The sequence below is a fragment of the Elephas maximus genome, chromosome 24 (assembly GCF_024166365.1).
Source record: "Elephas maximus indicus isolate mEleMax1 chromosome 24, mEleMax1 primary haplotype, whole genome shotgun sequence".
In the NCBI taxonomy this organism is placed as follows: Eukaryota; Metazoa; Chordata; class Mammalia; order Proboscidea; family Elephantidae; genus Elephas; species Elephas maximus.
The window spans coordinates 32620578-32647616 of record NC_064842.1 but is presented as its reverse complement, the minus strand read 5'-3'; the positions used below and the strand labels follow the sequence as shown (position 1 = coordinate 32647616).

The 27039-nt window shown below is 40.6% G+C and overlaps 1 protein-coding gene across 2 annotated transcripts in view; it reads left to right on the top strand.

Annotated features, from left to right (window-relative positions):
- The window catches only part of DISC1 (DISC1 scaffold protein), a 417270-nt gene that overhangs the window by 320307 nt on the left and 69924 nt on the right, over positions 1-27039 (top strand). Inside the window, exons 10-11 of one of the 2 annotated variants that reach the window (XM_049868320.1) lie at positions 3220-3280; positions 7363-15500. In XM_049868320.1, coding sequence (XP_049724277.1) covers positions 3220-3280; positions 7363-7396 — 95 coding nt within the window. In that variant the 3' untranslated portion in view covers positions 7397-15500. Of the gene's footprint in view, positions 1-3219; positions 3281-7362; positions 15501-27039 lie in introns of those variants that run through there. The other variant, XM_049868319.1, reaches the window with a different exon arrangement.

The following is a 27039-nucleotide window of genomic DNA, read 5'->3' as shown; positions in this document are numbered from 1 at the left end:
TATGGGCTCCCTCCATGGTCCCTGGATCCTGCCTCATCATCACCTTTCTCGTGAGCCCCTGCTCTGTGAGACCTAAGATGGTAGGGAAAGGAAGACAGAGGAGGGAGGTGGGGGAAAAAAAAATGGAGGAGACCATCATGAGGGGTGCTTTAGTCTCCGTCCCTGCCTCTGTGGGCATAACACTGAGGAAGTTTAAAACCTCTTGAGAAGGTTGTGGGTCAATCCAGTGAGTATATGCGAAGTACCTTTAAACTGCTTGGCTGGGAGGTAGGCTGGGGACCCAGATAAGGTAGTATTTCAAAAACAGCACCCTCTTCAAATGCAGCCTCCAGGCAAGTGGAAAGAGACGTAAAAGTTGCAGGTTCTGGAGAAAACCAGCACGTCTCCAACTAGGGCTTCAGATGCTTATTGGAGTCAAGTACTTAGCATTCAATTTTGTAATAATATCATCAGTATGGTAGACATCTGGGTTGTTTTTAAACATGAGAATAAGGCTTTATTTTCCTCAAGGGAAATGCTACCCATTTTTGTCTTTTGGGGGAAATCAAGGGCTCATCAAGGGCTTCTTATATTACTCTCACTCCCTTAGTGACATCATCCAGCCTTGATGCTTCCAATGCTGATGGCTTCCAGACATACATCTCCACCCAGACCTTTCCTCGAACTCCAGACTCAGATATCTGGCTTCATACTTCATACCTACACTGGATGTCTAATAACCTTCTCAAATTTAATGTATCCAAGATGAACTCTTATTTGCCTCCCCAAACTGGTTCCTTCTGCGGTCTTCCTCATCTCGGCTGATAGCAACTCTATTCTTCCCAGTGCTTAGGGCCAAAGCCTTGCAGTCATTCTTGACTTCTGTCTTTCTCACACCCACATTCAATCTATCATGGAATCATGCAGGTTCTACCTTTAAAATTTATCTAAAATCTGCCTGTTGCTATACAGTATTCGAAGAAATAAAACCAGAATGTTCCTTAGGAGCGAGGATAGCAAAACTTTGTCTTGCTTACTTTGGACATGTCTTCAGGAAAGACCAATCTCTCAAAAAGGTCAGACTGTTTGATAAAGTAAAGGGTCAGTGAAAATAAGGGAAACTCTCAATGAACTGACACAAATAGCTGCAACAATGGACTCAAACATACCAATGGTCATGAAGATGGCTCATTGCTTGGGACATTCCGAATTTGTAGTGCTTGCTCAGGATTAACCAGTGAACAGATCTCTGTTTACAGAACTATATCATGACAACTAAAGTCCCATACTAGCATAGTACCTGGCATATGTTGTTGTTGTTGTTGGGTGAAATCCAATCGATTCCAACTCATAGCAACTCCACGTGACAGAGTAGAAATGCTGTACAGGGTTTTCTTGGCTATAGTCTTTATGGAAGCTAATTACCAGGTCTTTCTCCTGCAGAGCTGCTGGGTGGGTTCTAACCACTAACCTTTTGGTTAGCAACTAAGCGCTTAACTGTTGCACCACCAGTGCTCCTTACTGGCCATATAAAAACAAAAAAATCAAACTCATTGCCTTACAGCCAATTCTGACTCATAGCGGCCCTAGAGGACAGAGTAGAAATGCCCCATAGGGTTTTCTAGGAGCAACTGGTAGATTCAAACTGATAACCTTTTGGTTAACAGCTATAGCTCTTAACCACTCTGCTATCAGGGCTCCACTTGCCATATAGTAAGTGCTGAAAAAATGTATTTAATTAATTAATTTGGAAAAAACTGAGCACAACTAAATCTGTAGGTGTGGCCAACATAAATTATAAGAGACCATCTAAAACAGATGGTTCGTTGTATAAATTTACTATTTACCTTTCACGAACAAATTAACCAGAACATACAATTGTTTTAATTTGTGTCTAAATATTTGATTTCTCTTTGAGAAGTTTCAGGATACTTTTTCCAGTTCCAAATAAAACACCCCCCCGCCACCACCACCACCACATACACATACAGACACACGTGGTAACTAAAATGGATCCTGAGAAGCTGCCAAAGCAGAGGCTCCCAGTAGTGCAAACTTGGGCTGAGAGGCAGCAGAGCGACTCTGCTTTTCCACATTCCCTAATGTTAGAGTGTTAACGAACCCTTTGGTATCAACTGTGTTTGAGAATACAGTTTGAAATAAAAATAAAGGAAAACAACAAGATTAACAATGATAATGTTAACAATAGAAGTAGCAACATCATTGATCATTACAACCACCACTTAGTGAAAACCCATCAGCTGCCAGGTTCTCTCTTGTGCTTCATACGCACATCTCAGTTATTACCTCGAGAGGCACTTTAATCCAATAGATGAGGAAACAGAGATTATAAGAGCGTGCCTAAATTGTACCCAATCCTTTTATATCTGTTTATTATTAGTAAAATGCCTCTTTGATTCACTGAACCACAACGATCATTCATTTCCTTCAACATTTAGTGATTTCTGGGCACTTGAGTTTATCTCAAGCGGTAGCAGATTTCCCAGCCTTGGAAGTTGAGCAATTGATTTTCTACTTCCTGGTAGGATCACATGTTTAGATTTGTTTTTCCATAAAAGGTTTTATGATTCCCTGCTCCCATTGGTGAAGTTCCTGTTTCAGTAGGATGGGAGCTACCCAATTATTGGGTTCTCTTTCCCAATATTTAACAATCAGCCTCTTGGCTACCATGTAGGAAATGTAAGAGTCAGAGCATGAAGTGACCCAATGACAGACCGCAAATGAACTATCTTTGAAAGAATAAAGCAAGTGTTGGCACAAGTTCCAGTACTCTCCAGTCTCCAAGGTGACTCCTACAGTGCTCACTCACATCCTTAGAATCCTTTTCAGCAGATTGCTCCAGGCAACCACTCCCAACACACTGGAGTATTTTCCAAACATAAAACTGGTTGCCTTCGAGCCCTTTCCCATTCATGGTGACTGCATGTGTGTCAGAGTAGAACTGTACTCCATAGGGTTTTCAGTGGCTGATTTTTCAGAAGCAGATCGCCAGGCGTTTCTTCCGAGGGGCTTCTGGGTGAACTTGAACCTCCAAACTTTCAGCTAGGAGCAGAGTGCATTAACTGTTTGCACCACTCAGGGACCCCAGTTCCCAACACAGGGTATTATTGTTGTTGTTAGAGACTTAACCACTGTCCTTTGATTTTTAGCTTTTAGTAGTTCTGTCTTTTATTCATTCTTTGACTGCAGTTCCATCACCTTTGGATTTTTGTTTTGCAGAAACAAATGTGAAGGAAAAGACTGTGAAGTACATGCAGATGCTTGAGGATAAACTGCGCAGGTGAGGATAATAATTATTTATTACAGACCTCACGGGGCATCTGGATTTGTCATTATTATAAAATTTAGTTTACTTTAAGCTATCAACAACAAAAAGGGCTTGCCGATTTCTGTAATAAATTAACAAAGAAAAACACAAAACGGAGTCCTTTCAATTCAGTGAGGGAAGGAGCAGGTGTCATACAAACATCTCCCAGCTCTGACTCCTCATTTAGAAAGTAAATAGATTGAAGGCCTTGGGGAGATCACAAGATAGTTTTCATGTTCCATAGAAGCAGAAGAATTTCTTTGCATGTTAAATTTGGAATTCATGCATTGGTCTGTTTTTCCTTTGTTTTCAGTGTCTGAGGGGGTTGTAGGGATTTTGAACCGGCTTATACATGGTTTGGAACAATATAAAAATGCATGTCTTAGTATTCTGTTTTGAATCCTGAATCAAAACCAGCATGAAAATTCCTGGTTGCATTTTTTTTTTTTCTTTAACCCAATTAGGAATTCAGATTTTGAGAAATGTTAGGATGCTGTAGCATGTCAAGATGTTTCTGGTTGTTGTGGCTGTGTACTTCAGAAAATAAATTCCAGCCACTGGGATCTGTTCCTGATTAAGAAAACAAGTACTAAAATGTAACATATGCTTTCTTTCCTGGGAGTCATTTAGTTGCAGGGAGACTGTTTTGCTACTATTTTGGAAATAGTTAAGTAACACTTTAAATAGGCCCTGCCTTAAACCTTTGCTAAGATAATCCCATTGGCGAAACATTGCTTCTCCCTTAGGAGGTGTTAAGAGAGGTGGCGCTGTTGAGGCTACTCTACAGAATAAGGAAGGTACTACAGTGTTCGTTTCTCATACTTGGAAAGCAAGCCTGACTGACCCCCTTCTTCCCCCAGTTTGGGAAGGAACGACGAGGAAGGTAGTTATGAGAGAGACAGGCATGCAAATAAGAGGTAGTCTGTCAGGAAGTGCCTCTTTCCATGAGAAAGTACCAGTACCGGTTGTTGTCAAGTCGATTCCAACTCTTGGCGACCCCATGTGTGTCAGAGTAAAACTGTGCTCCATAGAGTTTTCTTTCTTGTTTTATTCAATTCAGTCAACATTTTATTAGCGGCTGAGCGCATTAACCATTGGCGCCATCCAGAGACTCCATGGCTAGCAATGTTGCTGTTGTGTGTCGTCAAGTCCATTCTGAATACTCATAGCAACCCTATAGGACAGAGTAGAACTGCCCCATAGGGTTTCCTAGCTGTAATGTTTACAGGAGCAGATTTCCAGGTCTTTCCTCCTGTGGAGTGGCTGGTAGGTTCGAGCTGCTTGACCTTTCAGCCGAGTGCTTAATAATTTTGCCACCAGGGCTCCTTCAGACTAACAATAGGGCTCCGTTACTTTATCAATATAATTTACCATAATCATAGATATTAGATAAGCATTAACAGTCCTCAATACAGAGAGTATTCCCTGAGTGGCATATACACAAAGCACAATGTTCATTCTTTAAGGTAAAAACATTTCACACCAGAAAGTGAACGTTGATTTCCACTGGCTGAAGGCTTCATCTTCACATTTTCTGAAACATTAGAGCTGCGCAGGGTTAGTAACCATGAGGGAAAATGATACACTATTTAAAAGCCATGCGAGTGGTAGAACTCAGCCACATGTTAAATTCTGGAGGACCTATTTCAGTTTCAGCAATCTGGGGACATGATGACTTGCTAATGGGTACTTAGCTAGAGTCTTGGCAATCATGTGCTTAGCAGCACACACTGGAAGCCTACTTTTATCTGTAAAATAAGGGATAGTAGGAGTATCTACTTTATAGGATTGCTGTAAGGATTAAATAATTCATGGTTTTACACATGATAAGTACTCAGTAAATCTAAGCTATTATTAGCAGTGATCATAGTACTACTAAGGAGCACTTGGAAATTTTCTAGAAATCAGTTTCCAAAAAGAACTTATATTCAGAAGTCTAAATAAGATATTTGTAAATCTTCAGCTATATTAGGGTTGCTTTTGTTCATTTGTTTTGAGATACTAAGCTGGGGATATAGAACAATCTGCTTCTGAAAAAAATTCTGTGTGTACTTTAGAAGAAAGAATATCCTTTTTTTCTTTTTTATTGTGCTTAAAGTGAACGTTTACAATTCAAGTCAGTTTCTCATACAAAAACTTATACACACATTGTAATGTGACCCTACTTGCTCTCCCTGTAATGTGACAGCACAGTCCTCCTCTCCACCCTGTATTTCCTGTATCCATTCAACCAGTTCCTGTCCCTCTCTGCCTCCTCATCTCACCTCTGGACAGAAGCTGCCCGTTTAGTCTCATGTGTCTACTTAAGCTAAGAAGCACACTCCTCACCAGTATCATTTATGTCTTGCAGTCCAGCCTAATCTTTGAAGAGTTGGCTTTGGGAATGGTTTTAGTTTGGGGCTGTCAGAGAGTCTGGGGCCATGTTCTCTGGGGTCCCTCCAGTCTCAGTCTGACCATTAAGTCCGGTCTTTTGCTAGAATTTGAGTTCTGCGTTATACTTTTCTCCTGCTCCATCAGGGATTCTTGTTGTGTTCCCTGTCAGGGCAGTCATTGGTGGTAGCCAGGCGCCCTCTAGTTCTTCTGGTCTCAAGCTGATGGAGGCTCTGGATTATGTGGCCCTTTCTGACTTTTGGGCTCTTATTTTCCTTGTGTCTGTTGTTATTTACTCTTCTTTGCTCCAGATGGGTTGAGACCAAGTGATGCATCTTAGATGGCCACTTGCTAGCTTTTAAGACCCCAGACGCTACTCACCAAAGTGAGATGCAGAAGGTTTTCTTAATACATTTAGTTATGCCAGTTGACCTAGATGTCCCCTGAAACCATGGTCCCCAGACCCCTGCCCCTGATACTTTGTCCGTTGAAGTGTTTGCTTTTGGTTTAGTCCAGTCGTGCTGACTTTCCCTGTATTATGTGTTGATCTTCCCTTATTTTTTTTACCTAAAATAGTTCTTGTCTACTATCTGTTTTTATCTAATTAGTGAATACCCCTCTTCCTCCCTCCCCACCCTCGTAACCATCAAAGAATGTTTTCTTCTGTATTTAAACCTTTTCTTGAGTTCTTGTAATAGTGGCCTCATACAATATTTGTCCTTTTGTGACCGATTAATTTCACTCAGCATAGTGCTTTCCAGATTCATCCATGTTATGAGATGTTTCACAGATTCATTGTTGTTCTTCATTGTTGTGTAGTATTCCATTGTGTGACTATACCATAATTTGATTATCCATTCATCAGTTGATGGGCGCCTTGGTTGTTTCCATCTTTTTGCTATTGTGAACAGTGCTGCAATGAACATAGGTATGCATATATCTATTCCTGTGACGGCTCTTACTTCTCTAGGATATATTCCAAGGAGTGGTATTGCTGGATCGTACGGTACTTCTATTTCTAGCTTTTTAAGGAAGCACCAAATCGATTTCCAAAGTGGTTGTACCGTTTTACATTCCCACCAGCAGTGTATAAGTGTTCCACTCTCTCTACAACGTCACCAACATTTATTATTTTGTGTTTTTGGATTAAAGCTAGCCTTGTTGGGATGAGATGGTATCTCATTGTAGTTTTCGTTTGCATTTCTCTAACGGCTAATGATCATGAGCATTTCCTTATGTACCTGTTAGCTGCCTGAATGTCTTCTTTGGTGAAGTGCCTCTTCATATCCTTTGCCTGTTTTTTAATTTGGCTATTTGTCTTTTTGTTCTCGAGGTTTTGCAGTATCTTGTAGATTTTAGAGATTAAACTCTGATCAGATTTGTCATAGCCAAATTTTTTTTTCGCAGTCTGTAGGTTGTCTTTTTACTCTTTTGGTGAAGTCATTGGATGAGCTTAGGTGTTTGATTTTTAGGAGCTCCCAGTTATCTAGTTTCTCCTCTGGTGTTTGTGCATTGTTAGTAATGTTTTGTATACTGTTTATGACATGTATTAGGGCTCCTTGCATTGTCCCTATTTTTTCTTCCATGGTCTTTATCGTTTTAGGTTTTATATTTAGGTCTTTGATCCATTTTGAGTTAGTTTTTGTGCAAGGTATGAGGTAAGAGTCTTGTTTAATTTTTTGCAGATGGATATCCACTTATGCCAGCACCGTTTGTTAGACAGACTGCCTTTTTCCCAATTAATGGACTTTGGGCTTTTGTCGAATATCAGCTCCTCGTAAGTAGATGGATTTACGTCTGGATTCTCAGTTCCGTTCCATTGGTCTATGTATCTGTTGTTGTACCAGTACCAGGCTGTTTTGACTACCATGGCGGTATAATAGGTTCTAAAATCAGGTAGTGTGAGGCCTCGCACTTTTTTCTTCTTTTTCATCCACAGAGTTTTCAGTGGCTCATTTTTCAGAAGTAGATCACCAGACCTTTCTTCCGAGGCACTCCTGGGTAGACTTGAACCTCCAATCTTTGGGTTAGCAGCCGAGTGTGTGAAGTGTTTGCACCACCCAGGGACTCCCCTCAGAAAGTAGGACAGTACTTATCTAGGCTAGGTGCCCTGGTTTGAGTTTGGCTTTCCTCTTTTCCCATCATGTTCTGAAATAAGTTCCTGGTTTATCCCCTTTGATCTTAACTCCAGCTACCATTTTTTAGCTGTAATCACCACACACATCATAAGTTCCATTAGGTTATTGGACAGTAGGTTGTGATAGTAAAAACGTGGATATTGGTGGAGAGATATCTATTTAAATTGCAGCTCTAATGTGTCTGAAATGCATACCATTAGACAAACTCAACTTCCAATGTCTTTAACTATACAACTGCAATAAGGATGCCTACCCTCCAGGGCCAGTGTGTGGACTGAATTAAATGTTGTATGTAAAATACTTACACAGTTGGTAGTCTCTAAATGTTATCCCTTCACCTCCTGCTTCTCCTGATCTTCCCTCTCTTCAAAACTGACTGAGCAGCCCTGTCCAGATCTGAACTTGTCCTCTTGTCCTCCCAGCCGGCCCCTCCCTCTGTGAGCCCAGTCCAGCGAATGGCCCCACCACCACCTTGTTGCTTGTGCTAGAATCCTGGATACATGTTGAGTCCCCTCTCCCTCATCTCCCACTGACAGTTACCGAGTCCTTTAATATCTTTTCAAGCTCATCAACTTTAACCATGGCCTACCTTCTCTCCCTTGAATGACTATAAGACTGCTTTCTTGTTTTCAGTCTTGCTCTTTCCTCTCCATTCTCCAGGCAGTCTTGAGTGAGCATCTTAAAATACAAATCTGGTCATTACACTCCCTGCTTAAAACCATCCAGTGGCTCCCTATTGTCCAAGGATAAAGCCTAAGCATCTTACCCTGGCTCACAGCACTCTTCTCTCTGGCCTCTGTGTGCCTTTGAGCGTCATCCATCCACACCCCACCACTCAGCCAACTGGCTCTCTCACACTTCCCAATGTTTCTCTGTGGTTTTTTTCTGGAAATTAAACTATGATTCTGAACATTTAGGAGAGGAAATGGTCAAGGGATGTTATCCAGGAAAGTATTGGTTGAACCACATAAAATTGCTGCTATTCAGCCATTTTTGATCTAGGAAAATAGCAGTTTCATATGGTTTAACCCAATACTCAGGAATTTGAAGTAATCTTCAGGTGGGTCGGATGCTCTGGCCTGAGATTGACCAGACTCCTTCCACATGGCACACTGGATGCTCATCCTTCAATTTCTAACATCTCTTCTTTGAAAACTTTCATGGCTCCCCCAGGCTGAGAAATGTGCTCTCATGGAATCATTCTCACATTTAAAGTGCTCAATATCATTATTATAAAACTAAGTCTGTCTTGTTCAGAACTGTATCTTCAGGGATTTGACAGTTCTGAACACTCTGTGAGTACCCAATAAATGAATGAAGGAATGTAACTAGTTTATACACACCCCAGTGTCAACTTTCATCGCCTTCCACCTCTCTTTTTGCCCCTTCAGCAGAGTTGATGCACCAAAGCCACTGTGTTCCTGACTTCTCGATTCACATTATATTAGTTACCTAGGACTGCCTCAGAAGTCTCAGATGACTAGGATGGTAGCTGACCTCTCCCACATGCCTACTTCCTGAGGGCTCTCTCCATTGCTATTTCAAGCTGTTTAGACACCTGGCTCAGAAGTGTTTGAACTGGTTGTTGTTAGGTACCGTCAATTCATTTCTGACTCATAGCTACGCTGTATGTACAACAGAACGAAACACTGCCTGGTCTTGCGCCATCCCCATAACCGTTGCTATGTCTGAGCCCACTGTTGCGGTAGAGACAATGGAATAAGGAAGAAAAAAGCAGCAGAGATGTGTAACCCCAGTGGCAGTGCACAGAGTAGCAGACAGAGGCTAGGGAGCTGATGTACCCTGAGGTGTCTGCGGTATATTATTTATTGCAGCCTTAGCGCAGAAGGCCAGAGGGGATACTATGGAATGTACGCAATTGTCAGGCTGTCTTTCTGACTGCCTTCCTTCCCACCAGGCCTGAGAAGTGATTGTGCTTATTGGATACTCCATGGGCTGTATTGATGACCTGTCACACTCACAGTTCCTTTCAAGGGAATCAACATCTTATAACACAAAAGCAGTTTTTAGCACCAGGTACAGTTCGTCTCATACTGGCTGCTCAATTAATATTGCAAGATACTGACTAAGATGATAGATACTGATGAATATCTCTGTCGTTCATTCTCACTGTCTGTAGCATCTCTTGGCCTAGCAGTGGTTTAGAAAGAAAGTTCTTGAGAATGGAACAGATTGTTCATTTTCCCTGAGAACAGTACAGAGGATATACTTAAAGACCAGGGCTATAGCAAGATCTAGATATGGCTGGTCACGGTTTTGGAGACAAATCCAAATAAGGCAACAACAATATATTTTTTACTACCTGAAAGTATACAAAGAGCTGGAGACCCCAATAACCTTGACTTAGAATGCTCAATGTCTCTCTTTGATGAAGTCTTCTCCCACTGTCTACCAAAAAAGCCAAGTGAATTAGAAAGTTCCAGTGTCGTGAGCAGTTCAAAGGGATATCTTGCAAAACAAAAAGCGGGCATATTAAATGAGGATCTCTAGTATATATTTTAAAAAGTATTTGCCTTTTAATAATCTAAGTTATAAGTTATTTCTTTTCCTCCTTCTAGAAAGGAGAGATACCATTTTTCCCCCTACTACCATTTTTTCTTCCGCCTACTTCTTACCTGTAGCCAAATAGCTAGGGCAGTGGCTGCAATTCAGAGTTATATGGTCATTTCACAGATCAATTCCCTTTCCATGCTTTGCTCTCCGTTCTCACTATTACTACCTTTGACTTGGCCCATTCAGTAGTCTTCCAACAGGCTTCCTCGCACTGGCCTCACACCATGTCAGCCTACTCTTCACCCACAGCCAGAGCTTACAATCCTTCTAGGATCTGTTTTGCGTCCAGGATGAACCCCACAAACCTCACCATGCCACCCAATGCTCTCCATTAAGTGGCTCATGAGGTGCTCCAGCCTCATCTGTAGTCCACATCTACACAGACAGCCTGGTGTTTCAAACTGGCCAGACTGCCTCAGTTCCCCAAGTCCCCCATGCTCCACTGCAGGGCCTTTGTTACAATGCTCCCTTGCTGAGGAGCCGTCTCTCACCCACCCCTGAGCGTACACTCACTCAGCACTCAGCACAAAAGTCCCTTTTCCACGATGCCTTCCTGGCCTCTTCTTGTCTCCTTCCTGGTACCTGCCGTGGATAGCCACTTACAACAGTTTGTTGCAATGACTTCTGTCTGTCTAATACTGTTAGACCATGAGCTCCTTGAAAATGGGTCCCATGTCTCCCATGTCTTGTATATAGAGTGGCTGGCAAGCTGTCTGGCATGTGCTAAACATTCAATAAAATTATACTGACTTCAGGATGAATGAATGAAGAACAGTTATATCTTGGAATCCTATTCTCAAATATTAGATTCAAAGATTGAAGGCAGCCGAAGAAGTTGTAACAGCCTAGAAATCCACTTGTCTTGCCTTCAGATCTTAGTAGTATATTATCTAATAGGGGGAAAAAAAAATCTGCTCTTAAAGAGCTTACTCTACTTACTCATTTAGGCTTATGGTTTCCAGAGGTTTTAGTTGAGCATATTTTGGCCTAGCTTAATTCTCCTTACAGCCAAACCGTGCATTAATTTCTATTTTCTCAATTACTACACATTCTTTGTTAGCTAGCTCTTTCAAAGAGTCAAAAGAAATATTGGGAAGTCTTTCCTTTGTAGATGGGTTAAAATTTTTATTGATCTTGTATTGCCAAACACCGTATGGGTGAAACTCATTATTGTCCAATGGTAAACCCACATTTCTGGCACGTGTGGAAGCCGGCCCACCACCCTGAGGATGGGCGTGTGGGTTCAACTTAAATCTGTGGAATCTCCTGTGTACATGACTAATAAGAGAATTTCTCTTTTAAAAAAAAATCTCTAGATTATATCTACTGTTTTTACGAAATCAAATATAAAACCTTTGCAGTTGAGTGGTAGATTATAGGTTATTTTTGTTTCACTGTGCTATGGTGGGTTTCCCACATGTTTTATTTGAGTGTGCATCATACTTTCATAAGTAGAAAAGAAAACAGAGAAGGTGATTAAAATCTGTTTTGGACATGGAAGTGGTTAAATATTTCCTTAGAGGCCGTTTTTATCTTAGAAGGAACTGTCAAGAGCTCATTGGTCTTATCTGAAATTTACTTTGAAATTTAGAGACTGATAGGTTTTTTTAAAGGTCACTCAGTTGTGTGTGTGTGAGTTTTCCTTTCTTTGCAACTGAATGTTTAGTTTCTGATTATTTTGAAATTTCCAGTAGGAACAGCCTGACAGGAAATGGTAGCTGGGTAAACTTATTCATGCTCTGAAATAGCTAGCAGTGATGAGCAAGGTGGGAAAATAATCACGGAGGTTTCTGCGTAGACCCTTCACCTCCTTCTCAGCCTATTTATCTAGATAGCACTGCCTTCACTCCAAAAGTTGGAATTAATCCGAGAGACAGCCTGGTGGAGTTGGACAATACTCATTCAGCAAAATTGTATTGACCTTCCACTATCAGCCATGTCTACTATTAGACGTGAAGGACATAAAGAAGACTCAGGCAATGTCCCTGTCCTCAAGGGCACAGTGGTGGAGGCAGCACTGCACACAGAACAGTGGTCGTGTAGAGCAGTGATGTTTTGGAGACACGCCCATCACTGCCTCAGAGACTAAAGTCTGTTCTTCACCCAAGGCCCCCAAAGCCTGTCAGTCATTGCCAAAAGCAAGTGTAGTTTGCCAACTGACCAAGATCTAATGAAGAAGAGATCTTAGGGCCAAAGATGGCATCCTTAGGATAGTTGCTTCCAAGTACACTCATGATGGTCCAGTGGGGTATGGGAAGGACATTTTGGAATTTCTATTCTGGCTTTTTTTTTATTTTATCCATTTAAATTTTATCTTTAAAATGTTTTGTGTGTAAATAGTAGTACATGTATACAGTTTATGAAAAAGTATTAGTGATGCATGTTCACAATTTTCTTATTGATAGGTGTACACATTAAAAAAAAAAATAGAAACCACACAGTAGGGAATATATATTACTTATTTTCTAATAATAAATCAAGTGTCAGGCTCAGTATTTGAGTACTTTATCCACCAGCCTTCTTTCTCTCCACATCCACAAAAGAAAAAAAAAAAAAGATTAATTCTTTAAAAAGAAAAATCAGCTCTCAGACTACACAAAGGAGGTGAAGGAAGTAGAACCATAACGGCTGAAGGGGCAGAATAAGAGAAGGCAGAGGAGAGGGAGTTTAAAATATGGTAGCCATTGGTGACTTCAGGCAAGACTTCACGAGCCTCATTCAGGTGTGTGATCCTTAATAGCAGAATAGCAGAAAGCATAAGTGTACTTTCTTGAGGTGCGTTACCCCAAACTTCTGAAGCACTGGTGGCCCAGTGATAGAAACCTTGCCTCCATGCGGGAGACTGGGGTTCAATCCCTGGCCAGTGCACCTCATGTGTAGCCACCACTCACCTGTCATTGGAGGCTTACATGTTGCTGTGATGCTGAGCAGGTTTCAATAGTGCTTCCAGACCAAGATGGACTAGGAAGAAAGGCCTGCTGATCTACTTCCAAAAATCAGCCAATTAAAACCCTATGGACCACAATGGTCTAATCATGAGGATGGTGCAGAATGGGGCAGCATTTTGTCAAATTCTGTGGCGACTAACAACAGCATCAACAACCCCAAAATTAACAGAACCAGGCATGGAGGTAGCTCACCCATTTCCTAACAGGAGTTCAACAGTGAATGGAATTCCTTGAGATTCCAAATATAATACTCTTTATTCCAGATTCCTGTGTACCTGGAACAGTCCACTGTCCATCCACACTGAATTTATTTCAGACACTTTTGAGAGAAATGAATGTAAGAAATGGCAGCCAGAAAATATTCAACTGGCTGCCATGGGAAACTGCCTCTCACCTTTGGCACAAATAGAAAGAAGGCAGGTGCACACAAATGCCTTCACGTATGCTTCCTTACTTTGATGCTATTGTTTTGTCACTGCCATATGCCTTCCAGCTCTCCCACTTAGCAGGCCCAAGTCAAGCACATCATCGCTATCCAGACTTCGCTCTTCACGGAGAACTCGGTGCCTTTATCACTGCTCCTTGGCTACCTTGATCCCTTTTTATTTTCCTCTACAGCCTCCGAGAGAGAGGGAGATCTTAGTCTCTTTGTTCCCACTCTGTGATTTAGTGTGCACCCCTACACTGGGCTCCATGGCCTTCTGTGGATAATTTGTGGCAGCTCAGTCTCTCTTTGTCTTTAGCAGAAGGAGATTTGTAGGATGTAGAGATGAGAAATGCACCACCCCCTTCTCATCCTTGTCTGATTCATGGTCTCTGTACTTAGACAAATCCTGTCTGTCCTTCTAGGTCCAACCTGAGTTCTACAGCTTTGGTGAAGCCATCTCTACCTCAGCCCACAGTGTCTTCTCCCTCTTCTGGCTCCTAGCTTGTCTCTGTCTATCTTTCACTTGCCACTTAACTTAGGTGGATCACACTATCTTGGCACATTAGCTTTCCTTTTATTTGTCCATGTTCTACCTTCTCATCTCAACTGCTGGCTCAGGGCTCAGACCTTATATAATGTGAATACTTACGAGTTCATTCATTGGTTGGTATAGGTATCTGTAACAAGGGCCTACCTAGTTCCTTTCTAAAGCCAGGAAGACTGATCCTTTACATCATCTGAATGAAAGCCTTCTTGAAAATAGTAATTGTTGAATTTATCCGTTTTTGAAGTTTGAAGCCATTTAGCTGTATTATCTAATATTCCGAGAGAAGCAGTCATCTAAAATATTAGTTTGAATTTCAAACTGATAAGAAAATATAAAGCACCTAATTCTACAACGTTCTAGAAAATAATTTAATAAATAATTGTTTACATTTGTTTTACCTTATTTCATCTTATTCCAGAAAAACCTTAAGTATACTTAAAATAATGCATCAACACATAAAAATACATACATACAGAAAAATTACACACAAAATATAGTAATATGGCTTGAATTAAAAAGACTAGGAAAATAAACATAGAATTACTATATGACCAAGCAATCCCAATTCCACATATATACCTAGAAGAAGTGAAAGCAGGAACACAAACCTGTATATCAGTATTCATTGTAGCACTTTTCACAGTAGCCAAGAAGTATAAACAACTGAAATGTCCATCAACAGATGAATGAATAAGCAAAATGTGGTACATACATGCAATGGAATATTACTCAGCTATAAAAAATGAAGTCCTGGTGCGTGCCACATCATGGATGAACCTTGAAAAGATTATGCTGAGTGAAATAAGCCAGATATTGTATGACCTCACTTATGTGACATAAGCAAATATATAGAGACCAAAGACCATTAGTGGTTCCCAGGGGTGACTTTACGTTAACAGTAGTGGAAGGTTTTGGAAAAGGATGACGACAAAGGTTGTGCAACATGAAGACTCTAGTCAATGTCGCTGAATTGTACATGTGGAAATTGTTGAATTGATGAAGGTTTTGTTGTGTACATTGTCACCACACACACGCATACACACATGCACACACAAACCTACAAAACACACACACACACACAAAAGACTAGAAAAAAGGCACAGTAAGCGTAGGGATTATATTGGTATCATTTGTATGAGGATTAGACTAACCACTATGGTAATTTACTATTCTAGACCCTGAATTAAATATGGACTAAATTAAAATATATATATATATATATTTTTTAATATATATAAAACTAAGTAACTTTTTAAAAATTAAATGTAAATGATACAATTTGTAATAAACCTCACAGGTGGTGCATTTGCCTTATAATTCACTATAACACTTTCAAGTCTCTCTGTGGTAACCAAATAAGGTTTTACTTGGAAATACATCAACGTTTTCTTCTGAAGTGTTCAGTTATATGCCGTTCTTCAAGAGGAGAAAGCACATCTCCCTCCTCTAGAACCCCGGTTTTCCCACTAGGAGAAGTCTTTCCTTGAGGGCAACAAAAGAAGACTCCAACCCTTGATTTTGACTCTACAACTGGTCCACAGGAGAGTATGGGGAAGGAGTCCACTCTTCCCTTCTCCGTTCAGTGAGCAGGAGAAGGGCCTGACACAGTAATTAATAGTAATAGTAATGCCTTCTTATTACTATTAAAAATACCCTCTGATTGGACTGGACAATGGGTTGGAGAGAGATGCTGATGAAGAGTGAGCTACTTGCATCAGGTGGACACTTGAGACTACGTTGGCATCTCCTGCCTGGAGGGGAGATGGGAGGGTAGAGGGGCTTAGAAGCTGGCAAAATGGTCACGAAAAGAGGGACTAGAAGGAAGGAGAGGGGGGAGAGTAATTGGGAGTGTGTAGTAAGGTGTATATAAGTTTATATTTGAGAGACTGACTTGATTTGTAAACTTTCACTTAAAGTACAATAAAATTATTAAAATAAAAAACAAAAACAAAAAAACACCTTCTGTCATGGATTGAATTTTGTCCCCCCCAAAATGTGTGTATCAACTTGGTTAGGCCATGATTCCCAGTATTCTGTGGTTGTCCTCCATTTTGTGATTGTAATTTTATGTTAAAAAGGATTAGGGTGGGATTATAACACCACCCTTACCCAGGTCACATGCCTTGATCCAATGGAAAGGGAGTTTCCCTGGGGTGTGGCCTGCACCACCTTTTATCTCTCAAGAGATAAAAAGGAAAGAGAAGCAAGCAGAGAGTTGGGGACCTCATACCACCAAGAAAGCAGTGCCAGGAGCAGGGCGCATCCTTTGGACCCAGGGTTCCTGCGCAAAGAAGTTCCTAGTCAGGGCAAGACAGAAAGAGAAAGCCCTCCTCTGGAGGGGACACCCTGAATTTGGACTTTTAGCCAACTTTACTGTGAGAAAACAAACTTCTGTTTGTTAAAGCCATCCACTTCTGGTATTTCTGTTACAGCAGCACTAGATGACTAAGACACCCTCAAACCAACCAATGACAAAACTCCCTGCCCCTTCCCTTCCTGGCAGATAGATGGCAACTTTGTTCCCTGCTGTGGACTCCCCCTGTCCCTCCCACTGTCATTGTGGAGGCTCGATTTAGGGAGGGAATCTTGAAGGATCCAAATAATAGTCTCATTCCTAGCTGGGTGCCTTTACTAAGTTAATAAATCTGTTCCAGACTAGATGTTCCATCATTAAAACGGGGGCAATAATAGAACAAGACAAAGAATGCTTCTGGTATGCAGTAAGGGCTCAGTAAATGCTAAGTATTATTTCATTAGTAGCAGTTATGATACCACAAAATTATTTTTAAAAACTACATAAAAAATCTTATTTTATAAAACTGGACAAGAATTCTAAATCTTTCTGTTGAAGTTCTGGGGAGAGGAGAGATGTTTGCTTGTAGCTAATAGCTTCCATTAAGGGCCTGTAAATCTTGCTGGTTATCCAAACACTGTTTCTTTTGCTGCCGTCCCTTTGGCCAGCTGCTAGGACTCCTGGCAGAGGGCGGAAGGGGAGAAATAACGCTGAGGTAATGGCCATGATGAAAGGTTCAGGGTCTGCCTTGGTTCCTAGGACCAATGGTTAGGATCATGGAGCAAACTGCTGCCTTCAGAACCAGTCCGGTTCATTTTGGAGTCATTCAGACTGATAAAGACCTGACCCCAGCCAGCACTTAGGCACCGGGAGTGTTTATCATCTCCTCAGTGCAAGAAGAATTGATGCCTTTGAATTGTGGTGTTGGCGAAGATTATAGAATATACCATGGACTGCCAAAAGAATGAACAAATCTGTCTTGGACGAAGTGCAACCAGAATGCCCCTTAGTAGCAAAGATGGCGAAACTGCATCTTACATACTTTGGACATGTTGTCAGGAGGGATCAGTCCCTGGAGAAGGACATCATGCTTGGCAAAGTACAGGGTCAGTGGAAAAGAGGAAGACCCTCAATGAAATGGATTGACACAGTGGCTGCAACAACGAGCTCAAGCACAACAATGATTATAAGGATGGTGCAGGACTAGGCAGCGTTTTGTCCTGTTGTGCATTGGGTCACTATGAGTCGCACCTGACAACAACAACAATAACACCAGTGCATCAGTAAACATCAGGGCTCCTTGTCTGACCGTCTTGCGGAGCACAAGATAAAGCCAGCACAACCTCACAGTCAGCTTTGGGGGTACAGTAACTCCTGTATACATGCTTTTCTCTGATATTTTCCTTGTTGTTGTTGTTGTGTGTCATTGAGTCAATTTGACTCTTAGCAACTTTATAGGACAGAGTAGAACTGCTCCATAGGGTTTCCAAGGCTATAATCTTGATGGGAGCAGATAACCATATCTTTCTTCTGTGGAGCAGTGGGTGGGTTCAAACTAATGGTCTTTTGGTTAGCAGCCGAGTGCTTAGCTTAACCTCTGTGCCACCAGGGCTCCTCATTTTTCTTGTAGAAAGCAAAAATTCTGCTATAGAGAAGGGGTGGGCAGAGGATAAGATGAGGGTGAATTAGAAGTGAAGTCCTCTGGGCTTGTCTAGTGAAGGATTTTCAAAAAGGAGAGAATCTGGGTAGCAGAAACAATATGGTACAAGGAAAAATCAGAGTTTTGATGGTGGGGATCAGTATTAAAATGATAGAATATGTGTGAGGAGGGGGGCCTTCATCACTTGCCATCATCAGTTCCTTTGTCATAACACCTTAACATTTAATTGGATGTCATGCTGTTGGAAAAGATACCCTGAAGAAAAAAAAAAAGTGACTGGGATTTTAATTGACAGAGAATAGACAGTCAGGAGATTGATTATAATTTAAAACAAAAAACTTTGGTAGCGGACTGCACTGTGGGTTGTACAGATCAACCCAAAGTTTCTTTGCTTTAAAGTAGCACTATATGATAGGTCTGCCTACTGAGATCAATTAATAAGTCAACCAATATTTAAGGATGCCCAAAACTTAGCAAGGTGCCCTGTGATTGAAGCAAGAGTGACCCTTTCTTTCTTTTGTTTAAGTTGCTGGAAAGATTTTCAGCTCCGATGACTAGGTTAGACTGAACTAAGGAAGGAAGTTGAATGGAGTGTGTCCACCATGCTTTATGGCCTGGGTGCCCATTATCACCCCAGATATGTCAACGTGCTTTAACAGTGGGCCCATTTCAAGGTGCCAGTCACATTTTTTTTTTTTAAAGACAATTATAATTAATCAATAGGGAATGTCCAAACTAAGATGATTTTTACAAACTCAAGAGAAAAACCCTTGATTGCTTGAGTGTTTTTGATGCACTTTGCCTGGGAGTTTAGAAATCTTAAAGAAAAACTAATTGCTGTATCAGTGGAAATCCCAATAGGTAGATATCCGATTTGCCATTAATTAAATGAGAAGACTTTTAATGATTCAAGGAAGCATTGTCAAGATTGCATGATACTTTAATTTGTTAACATGGTATGAACCTGACAGCTTTGGAGGCAAGATTAATAAATATAAAACTCTGCATGGAATTTTCCACTCACTTCTAGCGTGAAGAGTGCTTTAGAGCTTGGCTGGTAACCAAAAAAGCTCTACTGTTTGAATCCACCAGCCCCTTGGAAACCCTATGCGGCAGTTCTACTCTGTCCTATAGAGTCGCTATGAGTCGGAATTGACCTGATGGCAGTGGGTCTAGCAGGTAGTCATTTTTAAGACTCTGCTCAATGTCCTTACCCCACCTTACTGATGACAGTTCTGCAACAGCTGTGGCAAATGTAGGTTAGACAAAATATTACACATAACATTTTCTGTGACTCATTTTGTCTTCGTTTTTCCTCTTCCCCTCCGCTCCAGCCACCCTGAGTCATACAACAGCTGTGAGAACGTTAGCTACAAAGGAGTGAGCTGCAGACACTTTATGTGTTGGGCTGAATCCCATTATATCTTGGAGCCCACACCAGCACGGGTCCTAAATCCTTTATCACAACCGCCTCAGGCAGGAAACAATTTTGTTCCTTCTGTTGCTGGTGATGTAAAGATGACATTTCTTGATCTGTAAGAGTTTTAGGTGATTGTATTATATGCTAAGCCTCAAAAGATAATTCGGTAGCTCCATTCATCAAAAAAAACAGGGCCTTTCTGCTGTGCTTCTTAAAAGAAAAAAAGTCCCCAATAGAAATCATAAGATTGTTTAGTGGACTAAGGAAGAGAAGAGAATCACCAAGATGGTGACTTGTGACAATTAGGCAAAGCAATTTGACTGAGTTATTTCCTTTGTTATTCCATAAATGGGAAAATAAACTAACGCCCTGACTATAAGCTGTGGTTTCACAATAGATTTGTTCCACCAGGACCGATTGGTAACGACGCCACACCATCAAACTTTGCAGATGGATGAGCTCCAGCCTGTCTCTTAATTGACTCTGTCTCTAGAATTTTCTTGATTTATTGATACTCAGTGGAACTGACTTTTGTTTTGTTGATAGCATTTGTCAACTCTTGTAGTTACGGAGTGGAAATTGTGCTAATTTGTGTAGCTTCTTGGAGCATGAAGGAGAGATGAGCTTCTTAAAGATGTCTTAGCCTCCTGTATGCCAAAGGGGCAGGGTCTCGCCTGGAGTATGTTTCATCTGATCCTGTACATCCGTGAGGAACTATGAATCCTTCAACTAGAAGGGTTTGTTGTTGTTGTTAGGTGCCGTCGAGTTGGTTCCGACTCATAGCAAACCTGTGCACAACAGAACGAAACATTGCCCAGTCCTGCGCCATCCTTACAGTCGTTGTTATGCTAGAAGGGTTTCGTAAAGTGTACCTGTATGACTTCAGAATGAATTTGGTCCCAGCTTTGTCTTTTTTTTTTTTTTGTCTTACAGATTGTCAGCATTTAGGCCTTTACATAGCAACCATGACAGTGAGAGCTTGGCTTCTTGTCTCAAAATGCCTTAGTGTATGTAGGAGGAAGAAATCTTCTCTAGGATTCAGTGGGACACTATCTAGAGATTCAAAACCTGAGAGACAGACTCCTGAAAACAAACTGACCGGTCATTTGGCTTCAGCCCCCGTGATGACCTCTTCAGGTCTGACTCTTACCAACAGCTATCAGACTTCACGCTGTTAGGATTTTGGAGGTAGTTAGAGAAAAACGTAAAACATTGTGTCAGCCTGTTGCTACCATAAAAAAAAAAAAAACCATCGCCGTTGAGTCGATTCAGACTCATAGCGAACCAAGAGTCTATGCTGAATTGTCACCTGGACTCAAGAGTAAGAAAATGAATGAAACTGGCTACAGAATTTGGGAAACAGCAAATAAGCTGCTCTGGAGAGCAGTAACCATATGTTACTCAGAGGGCCTGTGGGTATAGCTCCAGTGTGGCACCTGTGGGAGTGGAGCCTAACTCCTCTTCACATGCCTCTCCTGTCCCCTCTACAACTTGCCTCAGTTGTCTTGTTTGGCTGATCCTGGTTAATTGTATTTTCTGGCCCTAGGCTAACAGATTCATTTCTCACTCTTTCAGGAAAGAATCAATCAGCCTTTGGGAGATGACCTCAACTTTATTCAAAGGTCTCAAAGCAGGAATTTCAGGATGAGGTTGCTGGCCTGGGAGTACTTTTTGGTCAGGGTAGGCTTTGCCAGTGTCCCTCAGATCCGACCAGCTCCACCCGGATCATGGACACTGTTGATCTGGTTTCGAAACATGGGAAGAAGGGTCTTTAGGTATGTGATGGATAAACATCAAGCAAAAACAAACAAATCCATTGTCGTCGAGTTGATTCCGACTCATATTGACCCTGACATCAGCAGCAACCCCCAAAGCCTTACAGACATTTCTTACCAACAGAGATTGTAGGATTCAAATTGAAATGGATAAAAAATAGAGGTATTAATCATAATGAGTCAATCTAGACAGTACTAAGAGTGTTTTCAGGGCTCAATTTGTCACCAACTAGAAGAACAGGCAGTGTAATCACTGGTAGGCAGCTTATGCTCCAAGGACCCTCCTCACTCTCACCCCAAGCTAAGCTCAGGCTGTGGCTGTACTGTGGTTCTGAGTTAGTAGGGTTTTTCTTCTTCTTACAGGCTTAAATGTTTATGTCTGCAAAATGGTATTTTCTGCAGCTGCCACCATCTCCAGGGCTCACACCAAGTAGGACACAGGACGAGCGGAGTCAGGGCAGCAGGAGGAAAGCCTGTTTCCAAGCATCCAATGCCTGCTCTAGAGGGCAGGATTGTGGCAGGGCTGGCCCTCCTCCATCTCGGAGGGAGGGTGACTCCTGAAACTATCTCTGCAAGTTTAGCCTCTATGTTACATCAGTTTGAGCTTCACTGCACAAAAAAAAAAAAAAAAAGGACATTCCAACCATGGCAGCCATGTAGAATATACCCAACAGTCTTTAAAATTGACATTATTGGTCATTTTGGTTACTTTTTTTAAGTCATGAAAGTAAATCCCAGCCCATATGTTCAGGCCCTCAGAAAATGTACAAATGAGCCTAATAAAAATCTGAAAACAGAAACTGGTTCACCAACCCCCTTACATTGAAATTAATCATACGGATTTTAAGGGGAAACTTGGCATATCTGCTGGTTGGTAGATGCTTCTGATCTCTTAACTTCCAAACTAAAAAATCCTACACAGACCTATAGATAGTACAAGAACGGTGGTAGAGTTGATTTAAACTTTTACAGCCATACTTAGTTTTGGTCATCTTAGTGATTTTTATGCCAGCTGTTTTAAGTCCAGTTCATCGTTATAATAAAATGAACCAATAATACCAATGTATATAGTAATTTTCTTCAAAAAATTAAAAAACCTATGGAGTAATTAAAAAAATATTTTAGCTTTTGATCATTAGGTAACTTACTAAGTGTGGAAACAGTCCCCTCCCTAAAGAGGGAAATGTCTCTTTGGGTTCCCAATACAGCAGGGACCGGGTCGTTCCTTAGTTCTGTGACTTCCACAATAGGAGGTGAGGACAGGCTGCGGGCTGCTCTGTGCTTCCCTTTCTTCCCCAACAGCGTTTCTCAGGAGTGAGGGTCCTATGCATTTTGGTGCTAAGTGTTCATTGTGGCTCTGTGAATCTTATCACCAATTCCATGTGTGACTCCAGGGCCTTAATGAACTGGAAGCATCACAATATACTGGGAAAGGGGGCGTTTGAAGAATGCTGATTATTTCGTAGCCCCTGGGTCTCAGCTTGGATACCTGGTGGCAGTGGTTAAGAGCCCAGGTGCCAACCAAAAGGTCAGCAGTTTGAATTTACCAGCCACTCTTTGGAAACCCTGTGGGGCAGTTGTACTCTGTCCTATAGGGTCAATATGAGTTGGAATCGAATCGATGGCGACGGGCTAGTTTATTTGTTTCTTGTAAGGCCTAGAGATTGCGATAATGATAGACTGATTTAAGACATTTTTCAATGTATGTTGGAAAGCTGGAAATGAGATACAATGGTAATATAAATAGCTAACATTTATCAAGAGATAACTGTGTCAGACAATCTGCTGGATACTTAAAGTGGGATATTTCACTTAATCCTTCGAACAAACCAGTGAGATGAAGGCTCTGTTACTAACCTCAATATATAAGAAGACAACAGAGGCTGAGACAGAGGAGGCAGCTTGCCCAAGGTCATGCAGTGAATACATTGTCTGTCCTAAGCAACCTCCCTTAGAGCCCCCCAATTCTTCAAGATTAACATTGGGACAACGTTCTTGAGTTGATATGGTACAGCATATGAAACTTGTAAGCATTCTCTTAAAAATGGACTTTTTGATTAAAATTCCTTTAACAAGATTAAAAAAAAAATTGCTATGGAAACTTTCAAACATATACAAATTAGAGAAATTATAGTGAACCCCTATGTACCCATCACACAAATTCAACAATTATCAACACATGGCTGGCTAACTCAGCTGCTAACCAAAAGGTTGGCAGTTCGAATCCACCAGCTGCTCCTTGGAAATCCTGTGGGACAGTTTTACTCTGACCTATAGAGTCACTATGTGTCAGAATCGACTCAACAGCAATGGGTTTGGTTTTTGGGCTTTTTTGTTACTGCCATAACAGATTACCACAAACACAGTGGCTTAACACAACACACATTTTATTCTCTTACCCTTCTTGAAATCAGAAGTCCAAAATCAGTTTCACTGGTCAGTGTGTTGTTGGGCTAGTTTCTTCTGGAGACTTTGCAGGGGAGAATCCATTCCTTTTTTGAACCTCTAGTGGTCTGGTAGTGGCCACCTTATTCCTTGGCTGTGGTTCTTTCCTCCATCTTCAAAGTACATCACCCCAATCTCTGCTTCCATCATCACATCACCTCCCCAGCATTGTAATTACTTTGAGCCCACACAGATAATCCAAGATACTTTCTCAAGATCCTTAATTTAATCATATCTGCAGTCTCTTTTGCCATATAAAGTAGTATTCACAGGCTCTAGGGATTAGAATGTAGGCATATGGTTGCTATTATTCAGCCTACCACACCCACCTTACTCCCAATTTGGAATATTTAGAAGCAAGTCTCAGACAGAGTATTTAATCCTTCAAATATGTCAGTGTAAATCTCCAAAAAGAGAATGACTTAAAACACACTTATCACACGTAAACATTAATAAGAATCATCAGATATATATAGTCAGTGTTCAGAATTTCCCCAGTTGCCTCAGGATTTTATCAAAGATATGCACCTTAGATCTCTTTTTAACTGTAGGTTGTTTAAGAAACCAGATTGTTTGTCCTACAGAATTTAGCTACCTGTATGCCTGTCACCATTAACATGTTTCTTTTCCCTCTGTATTTTCCGTAAACTGGTAGTTAGATCTAGAGACTTGATCCAATTTAAGTTTGATTTTTTTTTAAAAAAAAACCCAGAATGCTTCACTGATAGTGTTGTGATTTTGTATTGCATCGCATAAGGAACGATAATGTCTTGTTATCTCTCTCTTGTGGCATTAAGATTGATCATTGAGTTCAGGTTTTGGGAACTCAATTCATTTTGTGTAAAATTTCCAATCAGTTTTTACTTACATTGGTGACTATTGCCTATATCCATCATTCCATTGCATTAAAAAACCCACTGCTGTTGAGTCGATTCTGATTTATAGCGAGGCTGGTGGACAGACTAGAACTGCCCCATAAAGTTTCCAAGACTGTAATCTTTACGGAAGCAGACTGCCGCACCTTTCTCTCTCGTAGCAGATGGTAGGTTCAAACCACCAACCTTTAGGTTACCAGAGAAGCACTTAACCACTGCACCACCAGGGCTCAAAATAGTTTCAGGGTTTCAAAATAGTAATATTCTAGTTCTATCATTTTGCCTTTATTCTTTAGCTAGAATTTTCTATATAAAAAAAAGAATTTTCCTTTAGCATCTATTTGATTATTCTGAGGTACAATTTATGGAAGACAGGTAGAATAAATACTTGATTCTTTCTCTTTATACACTAGTTCTCAGAAGAAAAATTGGTTTTCTAGCATTCTCCAAAGGTGAACAAAAAGCGTGTGTGTGTGTGTGTGTGATTATGAACTCACGGATTTTGTTTTAATTAATAGACTTATTTTTAGAGCAGTTTTAGGCTAACAGAAAAATTGAGCAGAAAATACAGAGTTCTTATATACTATATACCTTCCTTCTCCCTGCACATGGTTTCCTCTATTATTAACATCTTGCATTCATCTGGCACGTTTGTTATAATTGATGAACCTATATTGATACATAATTATTAACTAAAATTCAAAGTTTTCATTAGGATTTGTCTGTATGGTATAGTTCTATGGTTTTGACAAATGTTTAATGTCATGTATCCACCATTACAGTATCATACAGAATAATTTCACTGCCCTAAAAATGCCCTGTGTGCCACTTATTTATCCATCCCTTCCCTTTAACTCCTGGTGACCGCTGGTCTTTTTTTTAATGTCTCTATAGTTTTATCCTTAAAAAGAGACAGTAAAAAAGCAACCACTGATCTTTTTACTGTCTCTATAGTTTTGTTGCAGCCCTGGTAGCATAGCTTGGCTACAAACCAAAAGGTTGAAAGTTTGAATCTACCAGCTGCTCCTTGGAAAACCTATGGGGCAGTTCACTCTGTCCTGTAGGGTTGCTATGAGTTAGAATTTACTCAACAGCAATGGATTTGGTTTTTTGGCTTATAGTTTTGTCACCATGAGTTGGAATTGACTCCATGGCAACAGGGAATGAGTAGAGTTTTATCTGTCCCAGAATGCCATATAATTGGAATCATATGGTATGTAGGCTTTTTCAGACTGTCTTTTTTCACTTAGCAATACACGTTTAAGGTTCTTCCCGTGTCTTTTCATGACTTGATAGCTCATTCCTTTTTCTTGCTGGATAATATTCCATTGCATAGATGTACCACCGTTTGTTCACTTATTTACCTATTGAAGGACCTTTTGGTTGTTTCCATGTTTTGGCAATTATGAATAAAGCTGCTATAAACATTTGTGTACAGGTTTTTGTGTGGACATAAATTTTCAACTCATTGAGGTAAATACCAAGGAGCCCAACTGCTGGATTGTAGAGTCAGACAATATTTAGCTTTGTAAGAAACTTTCAGACTGTCTTCCAGAGTGAGTGGCTTTATCATTTTGCATTCCCACCAACAATGAACAAGAGTTCCTGTTGCCCTGCATCCTGGCCAGCATTGGATGTTGTTGGTAGTTTTTACTGTAACTGTTCTAATAGGTAGGTAGAGGTATCCCTTGTTTTAATTTATAATTCCCTAATGGCATGACATCAATCATCTTTTCACATGCTTATATGCCATCTGTATATCTTTTGCCCTTTTTCAATTATGTTGTTGGTTTTCTCTTTGCTGAGTTTTAAGAGTTCTTTGGATATTTTGGATATATAAGTCCTTTATCAAATATATGTTTGTATGTATTTTCTCTCAGTCTGTGACTCATCTTTTCATTCTCTTAATAACAGCTTTTGCAGAGCCAAAGTTTTTAATTTTAATGAAGTCCAACTTATGAATTTATTATTTCATAGGTTGTGATTTTGACATTTATTTAAAAACTCATCACCCAACCCAGAGTCACCCTGATTTTCTTCTATGCTATCTTTCAGAAGTTTTATAGTTTTGCATTTTACATTCAGGCCTTTGATCCATTTTGGGTTAATTTTTATAAAGGGCATAAGATTTGTGTCTAGATTCAGTTTTTTTTACATGTGGATGTCTGGTTGTTCTAGCAGCATTTGTTGAAAACACTGTCCTTTCTCCATTGAATTGCCTTTGCTCTTTTGTCAAAGGTTAGTTGAATATATTTGTATG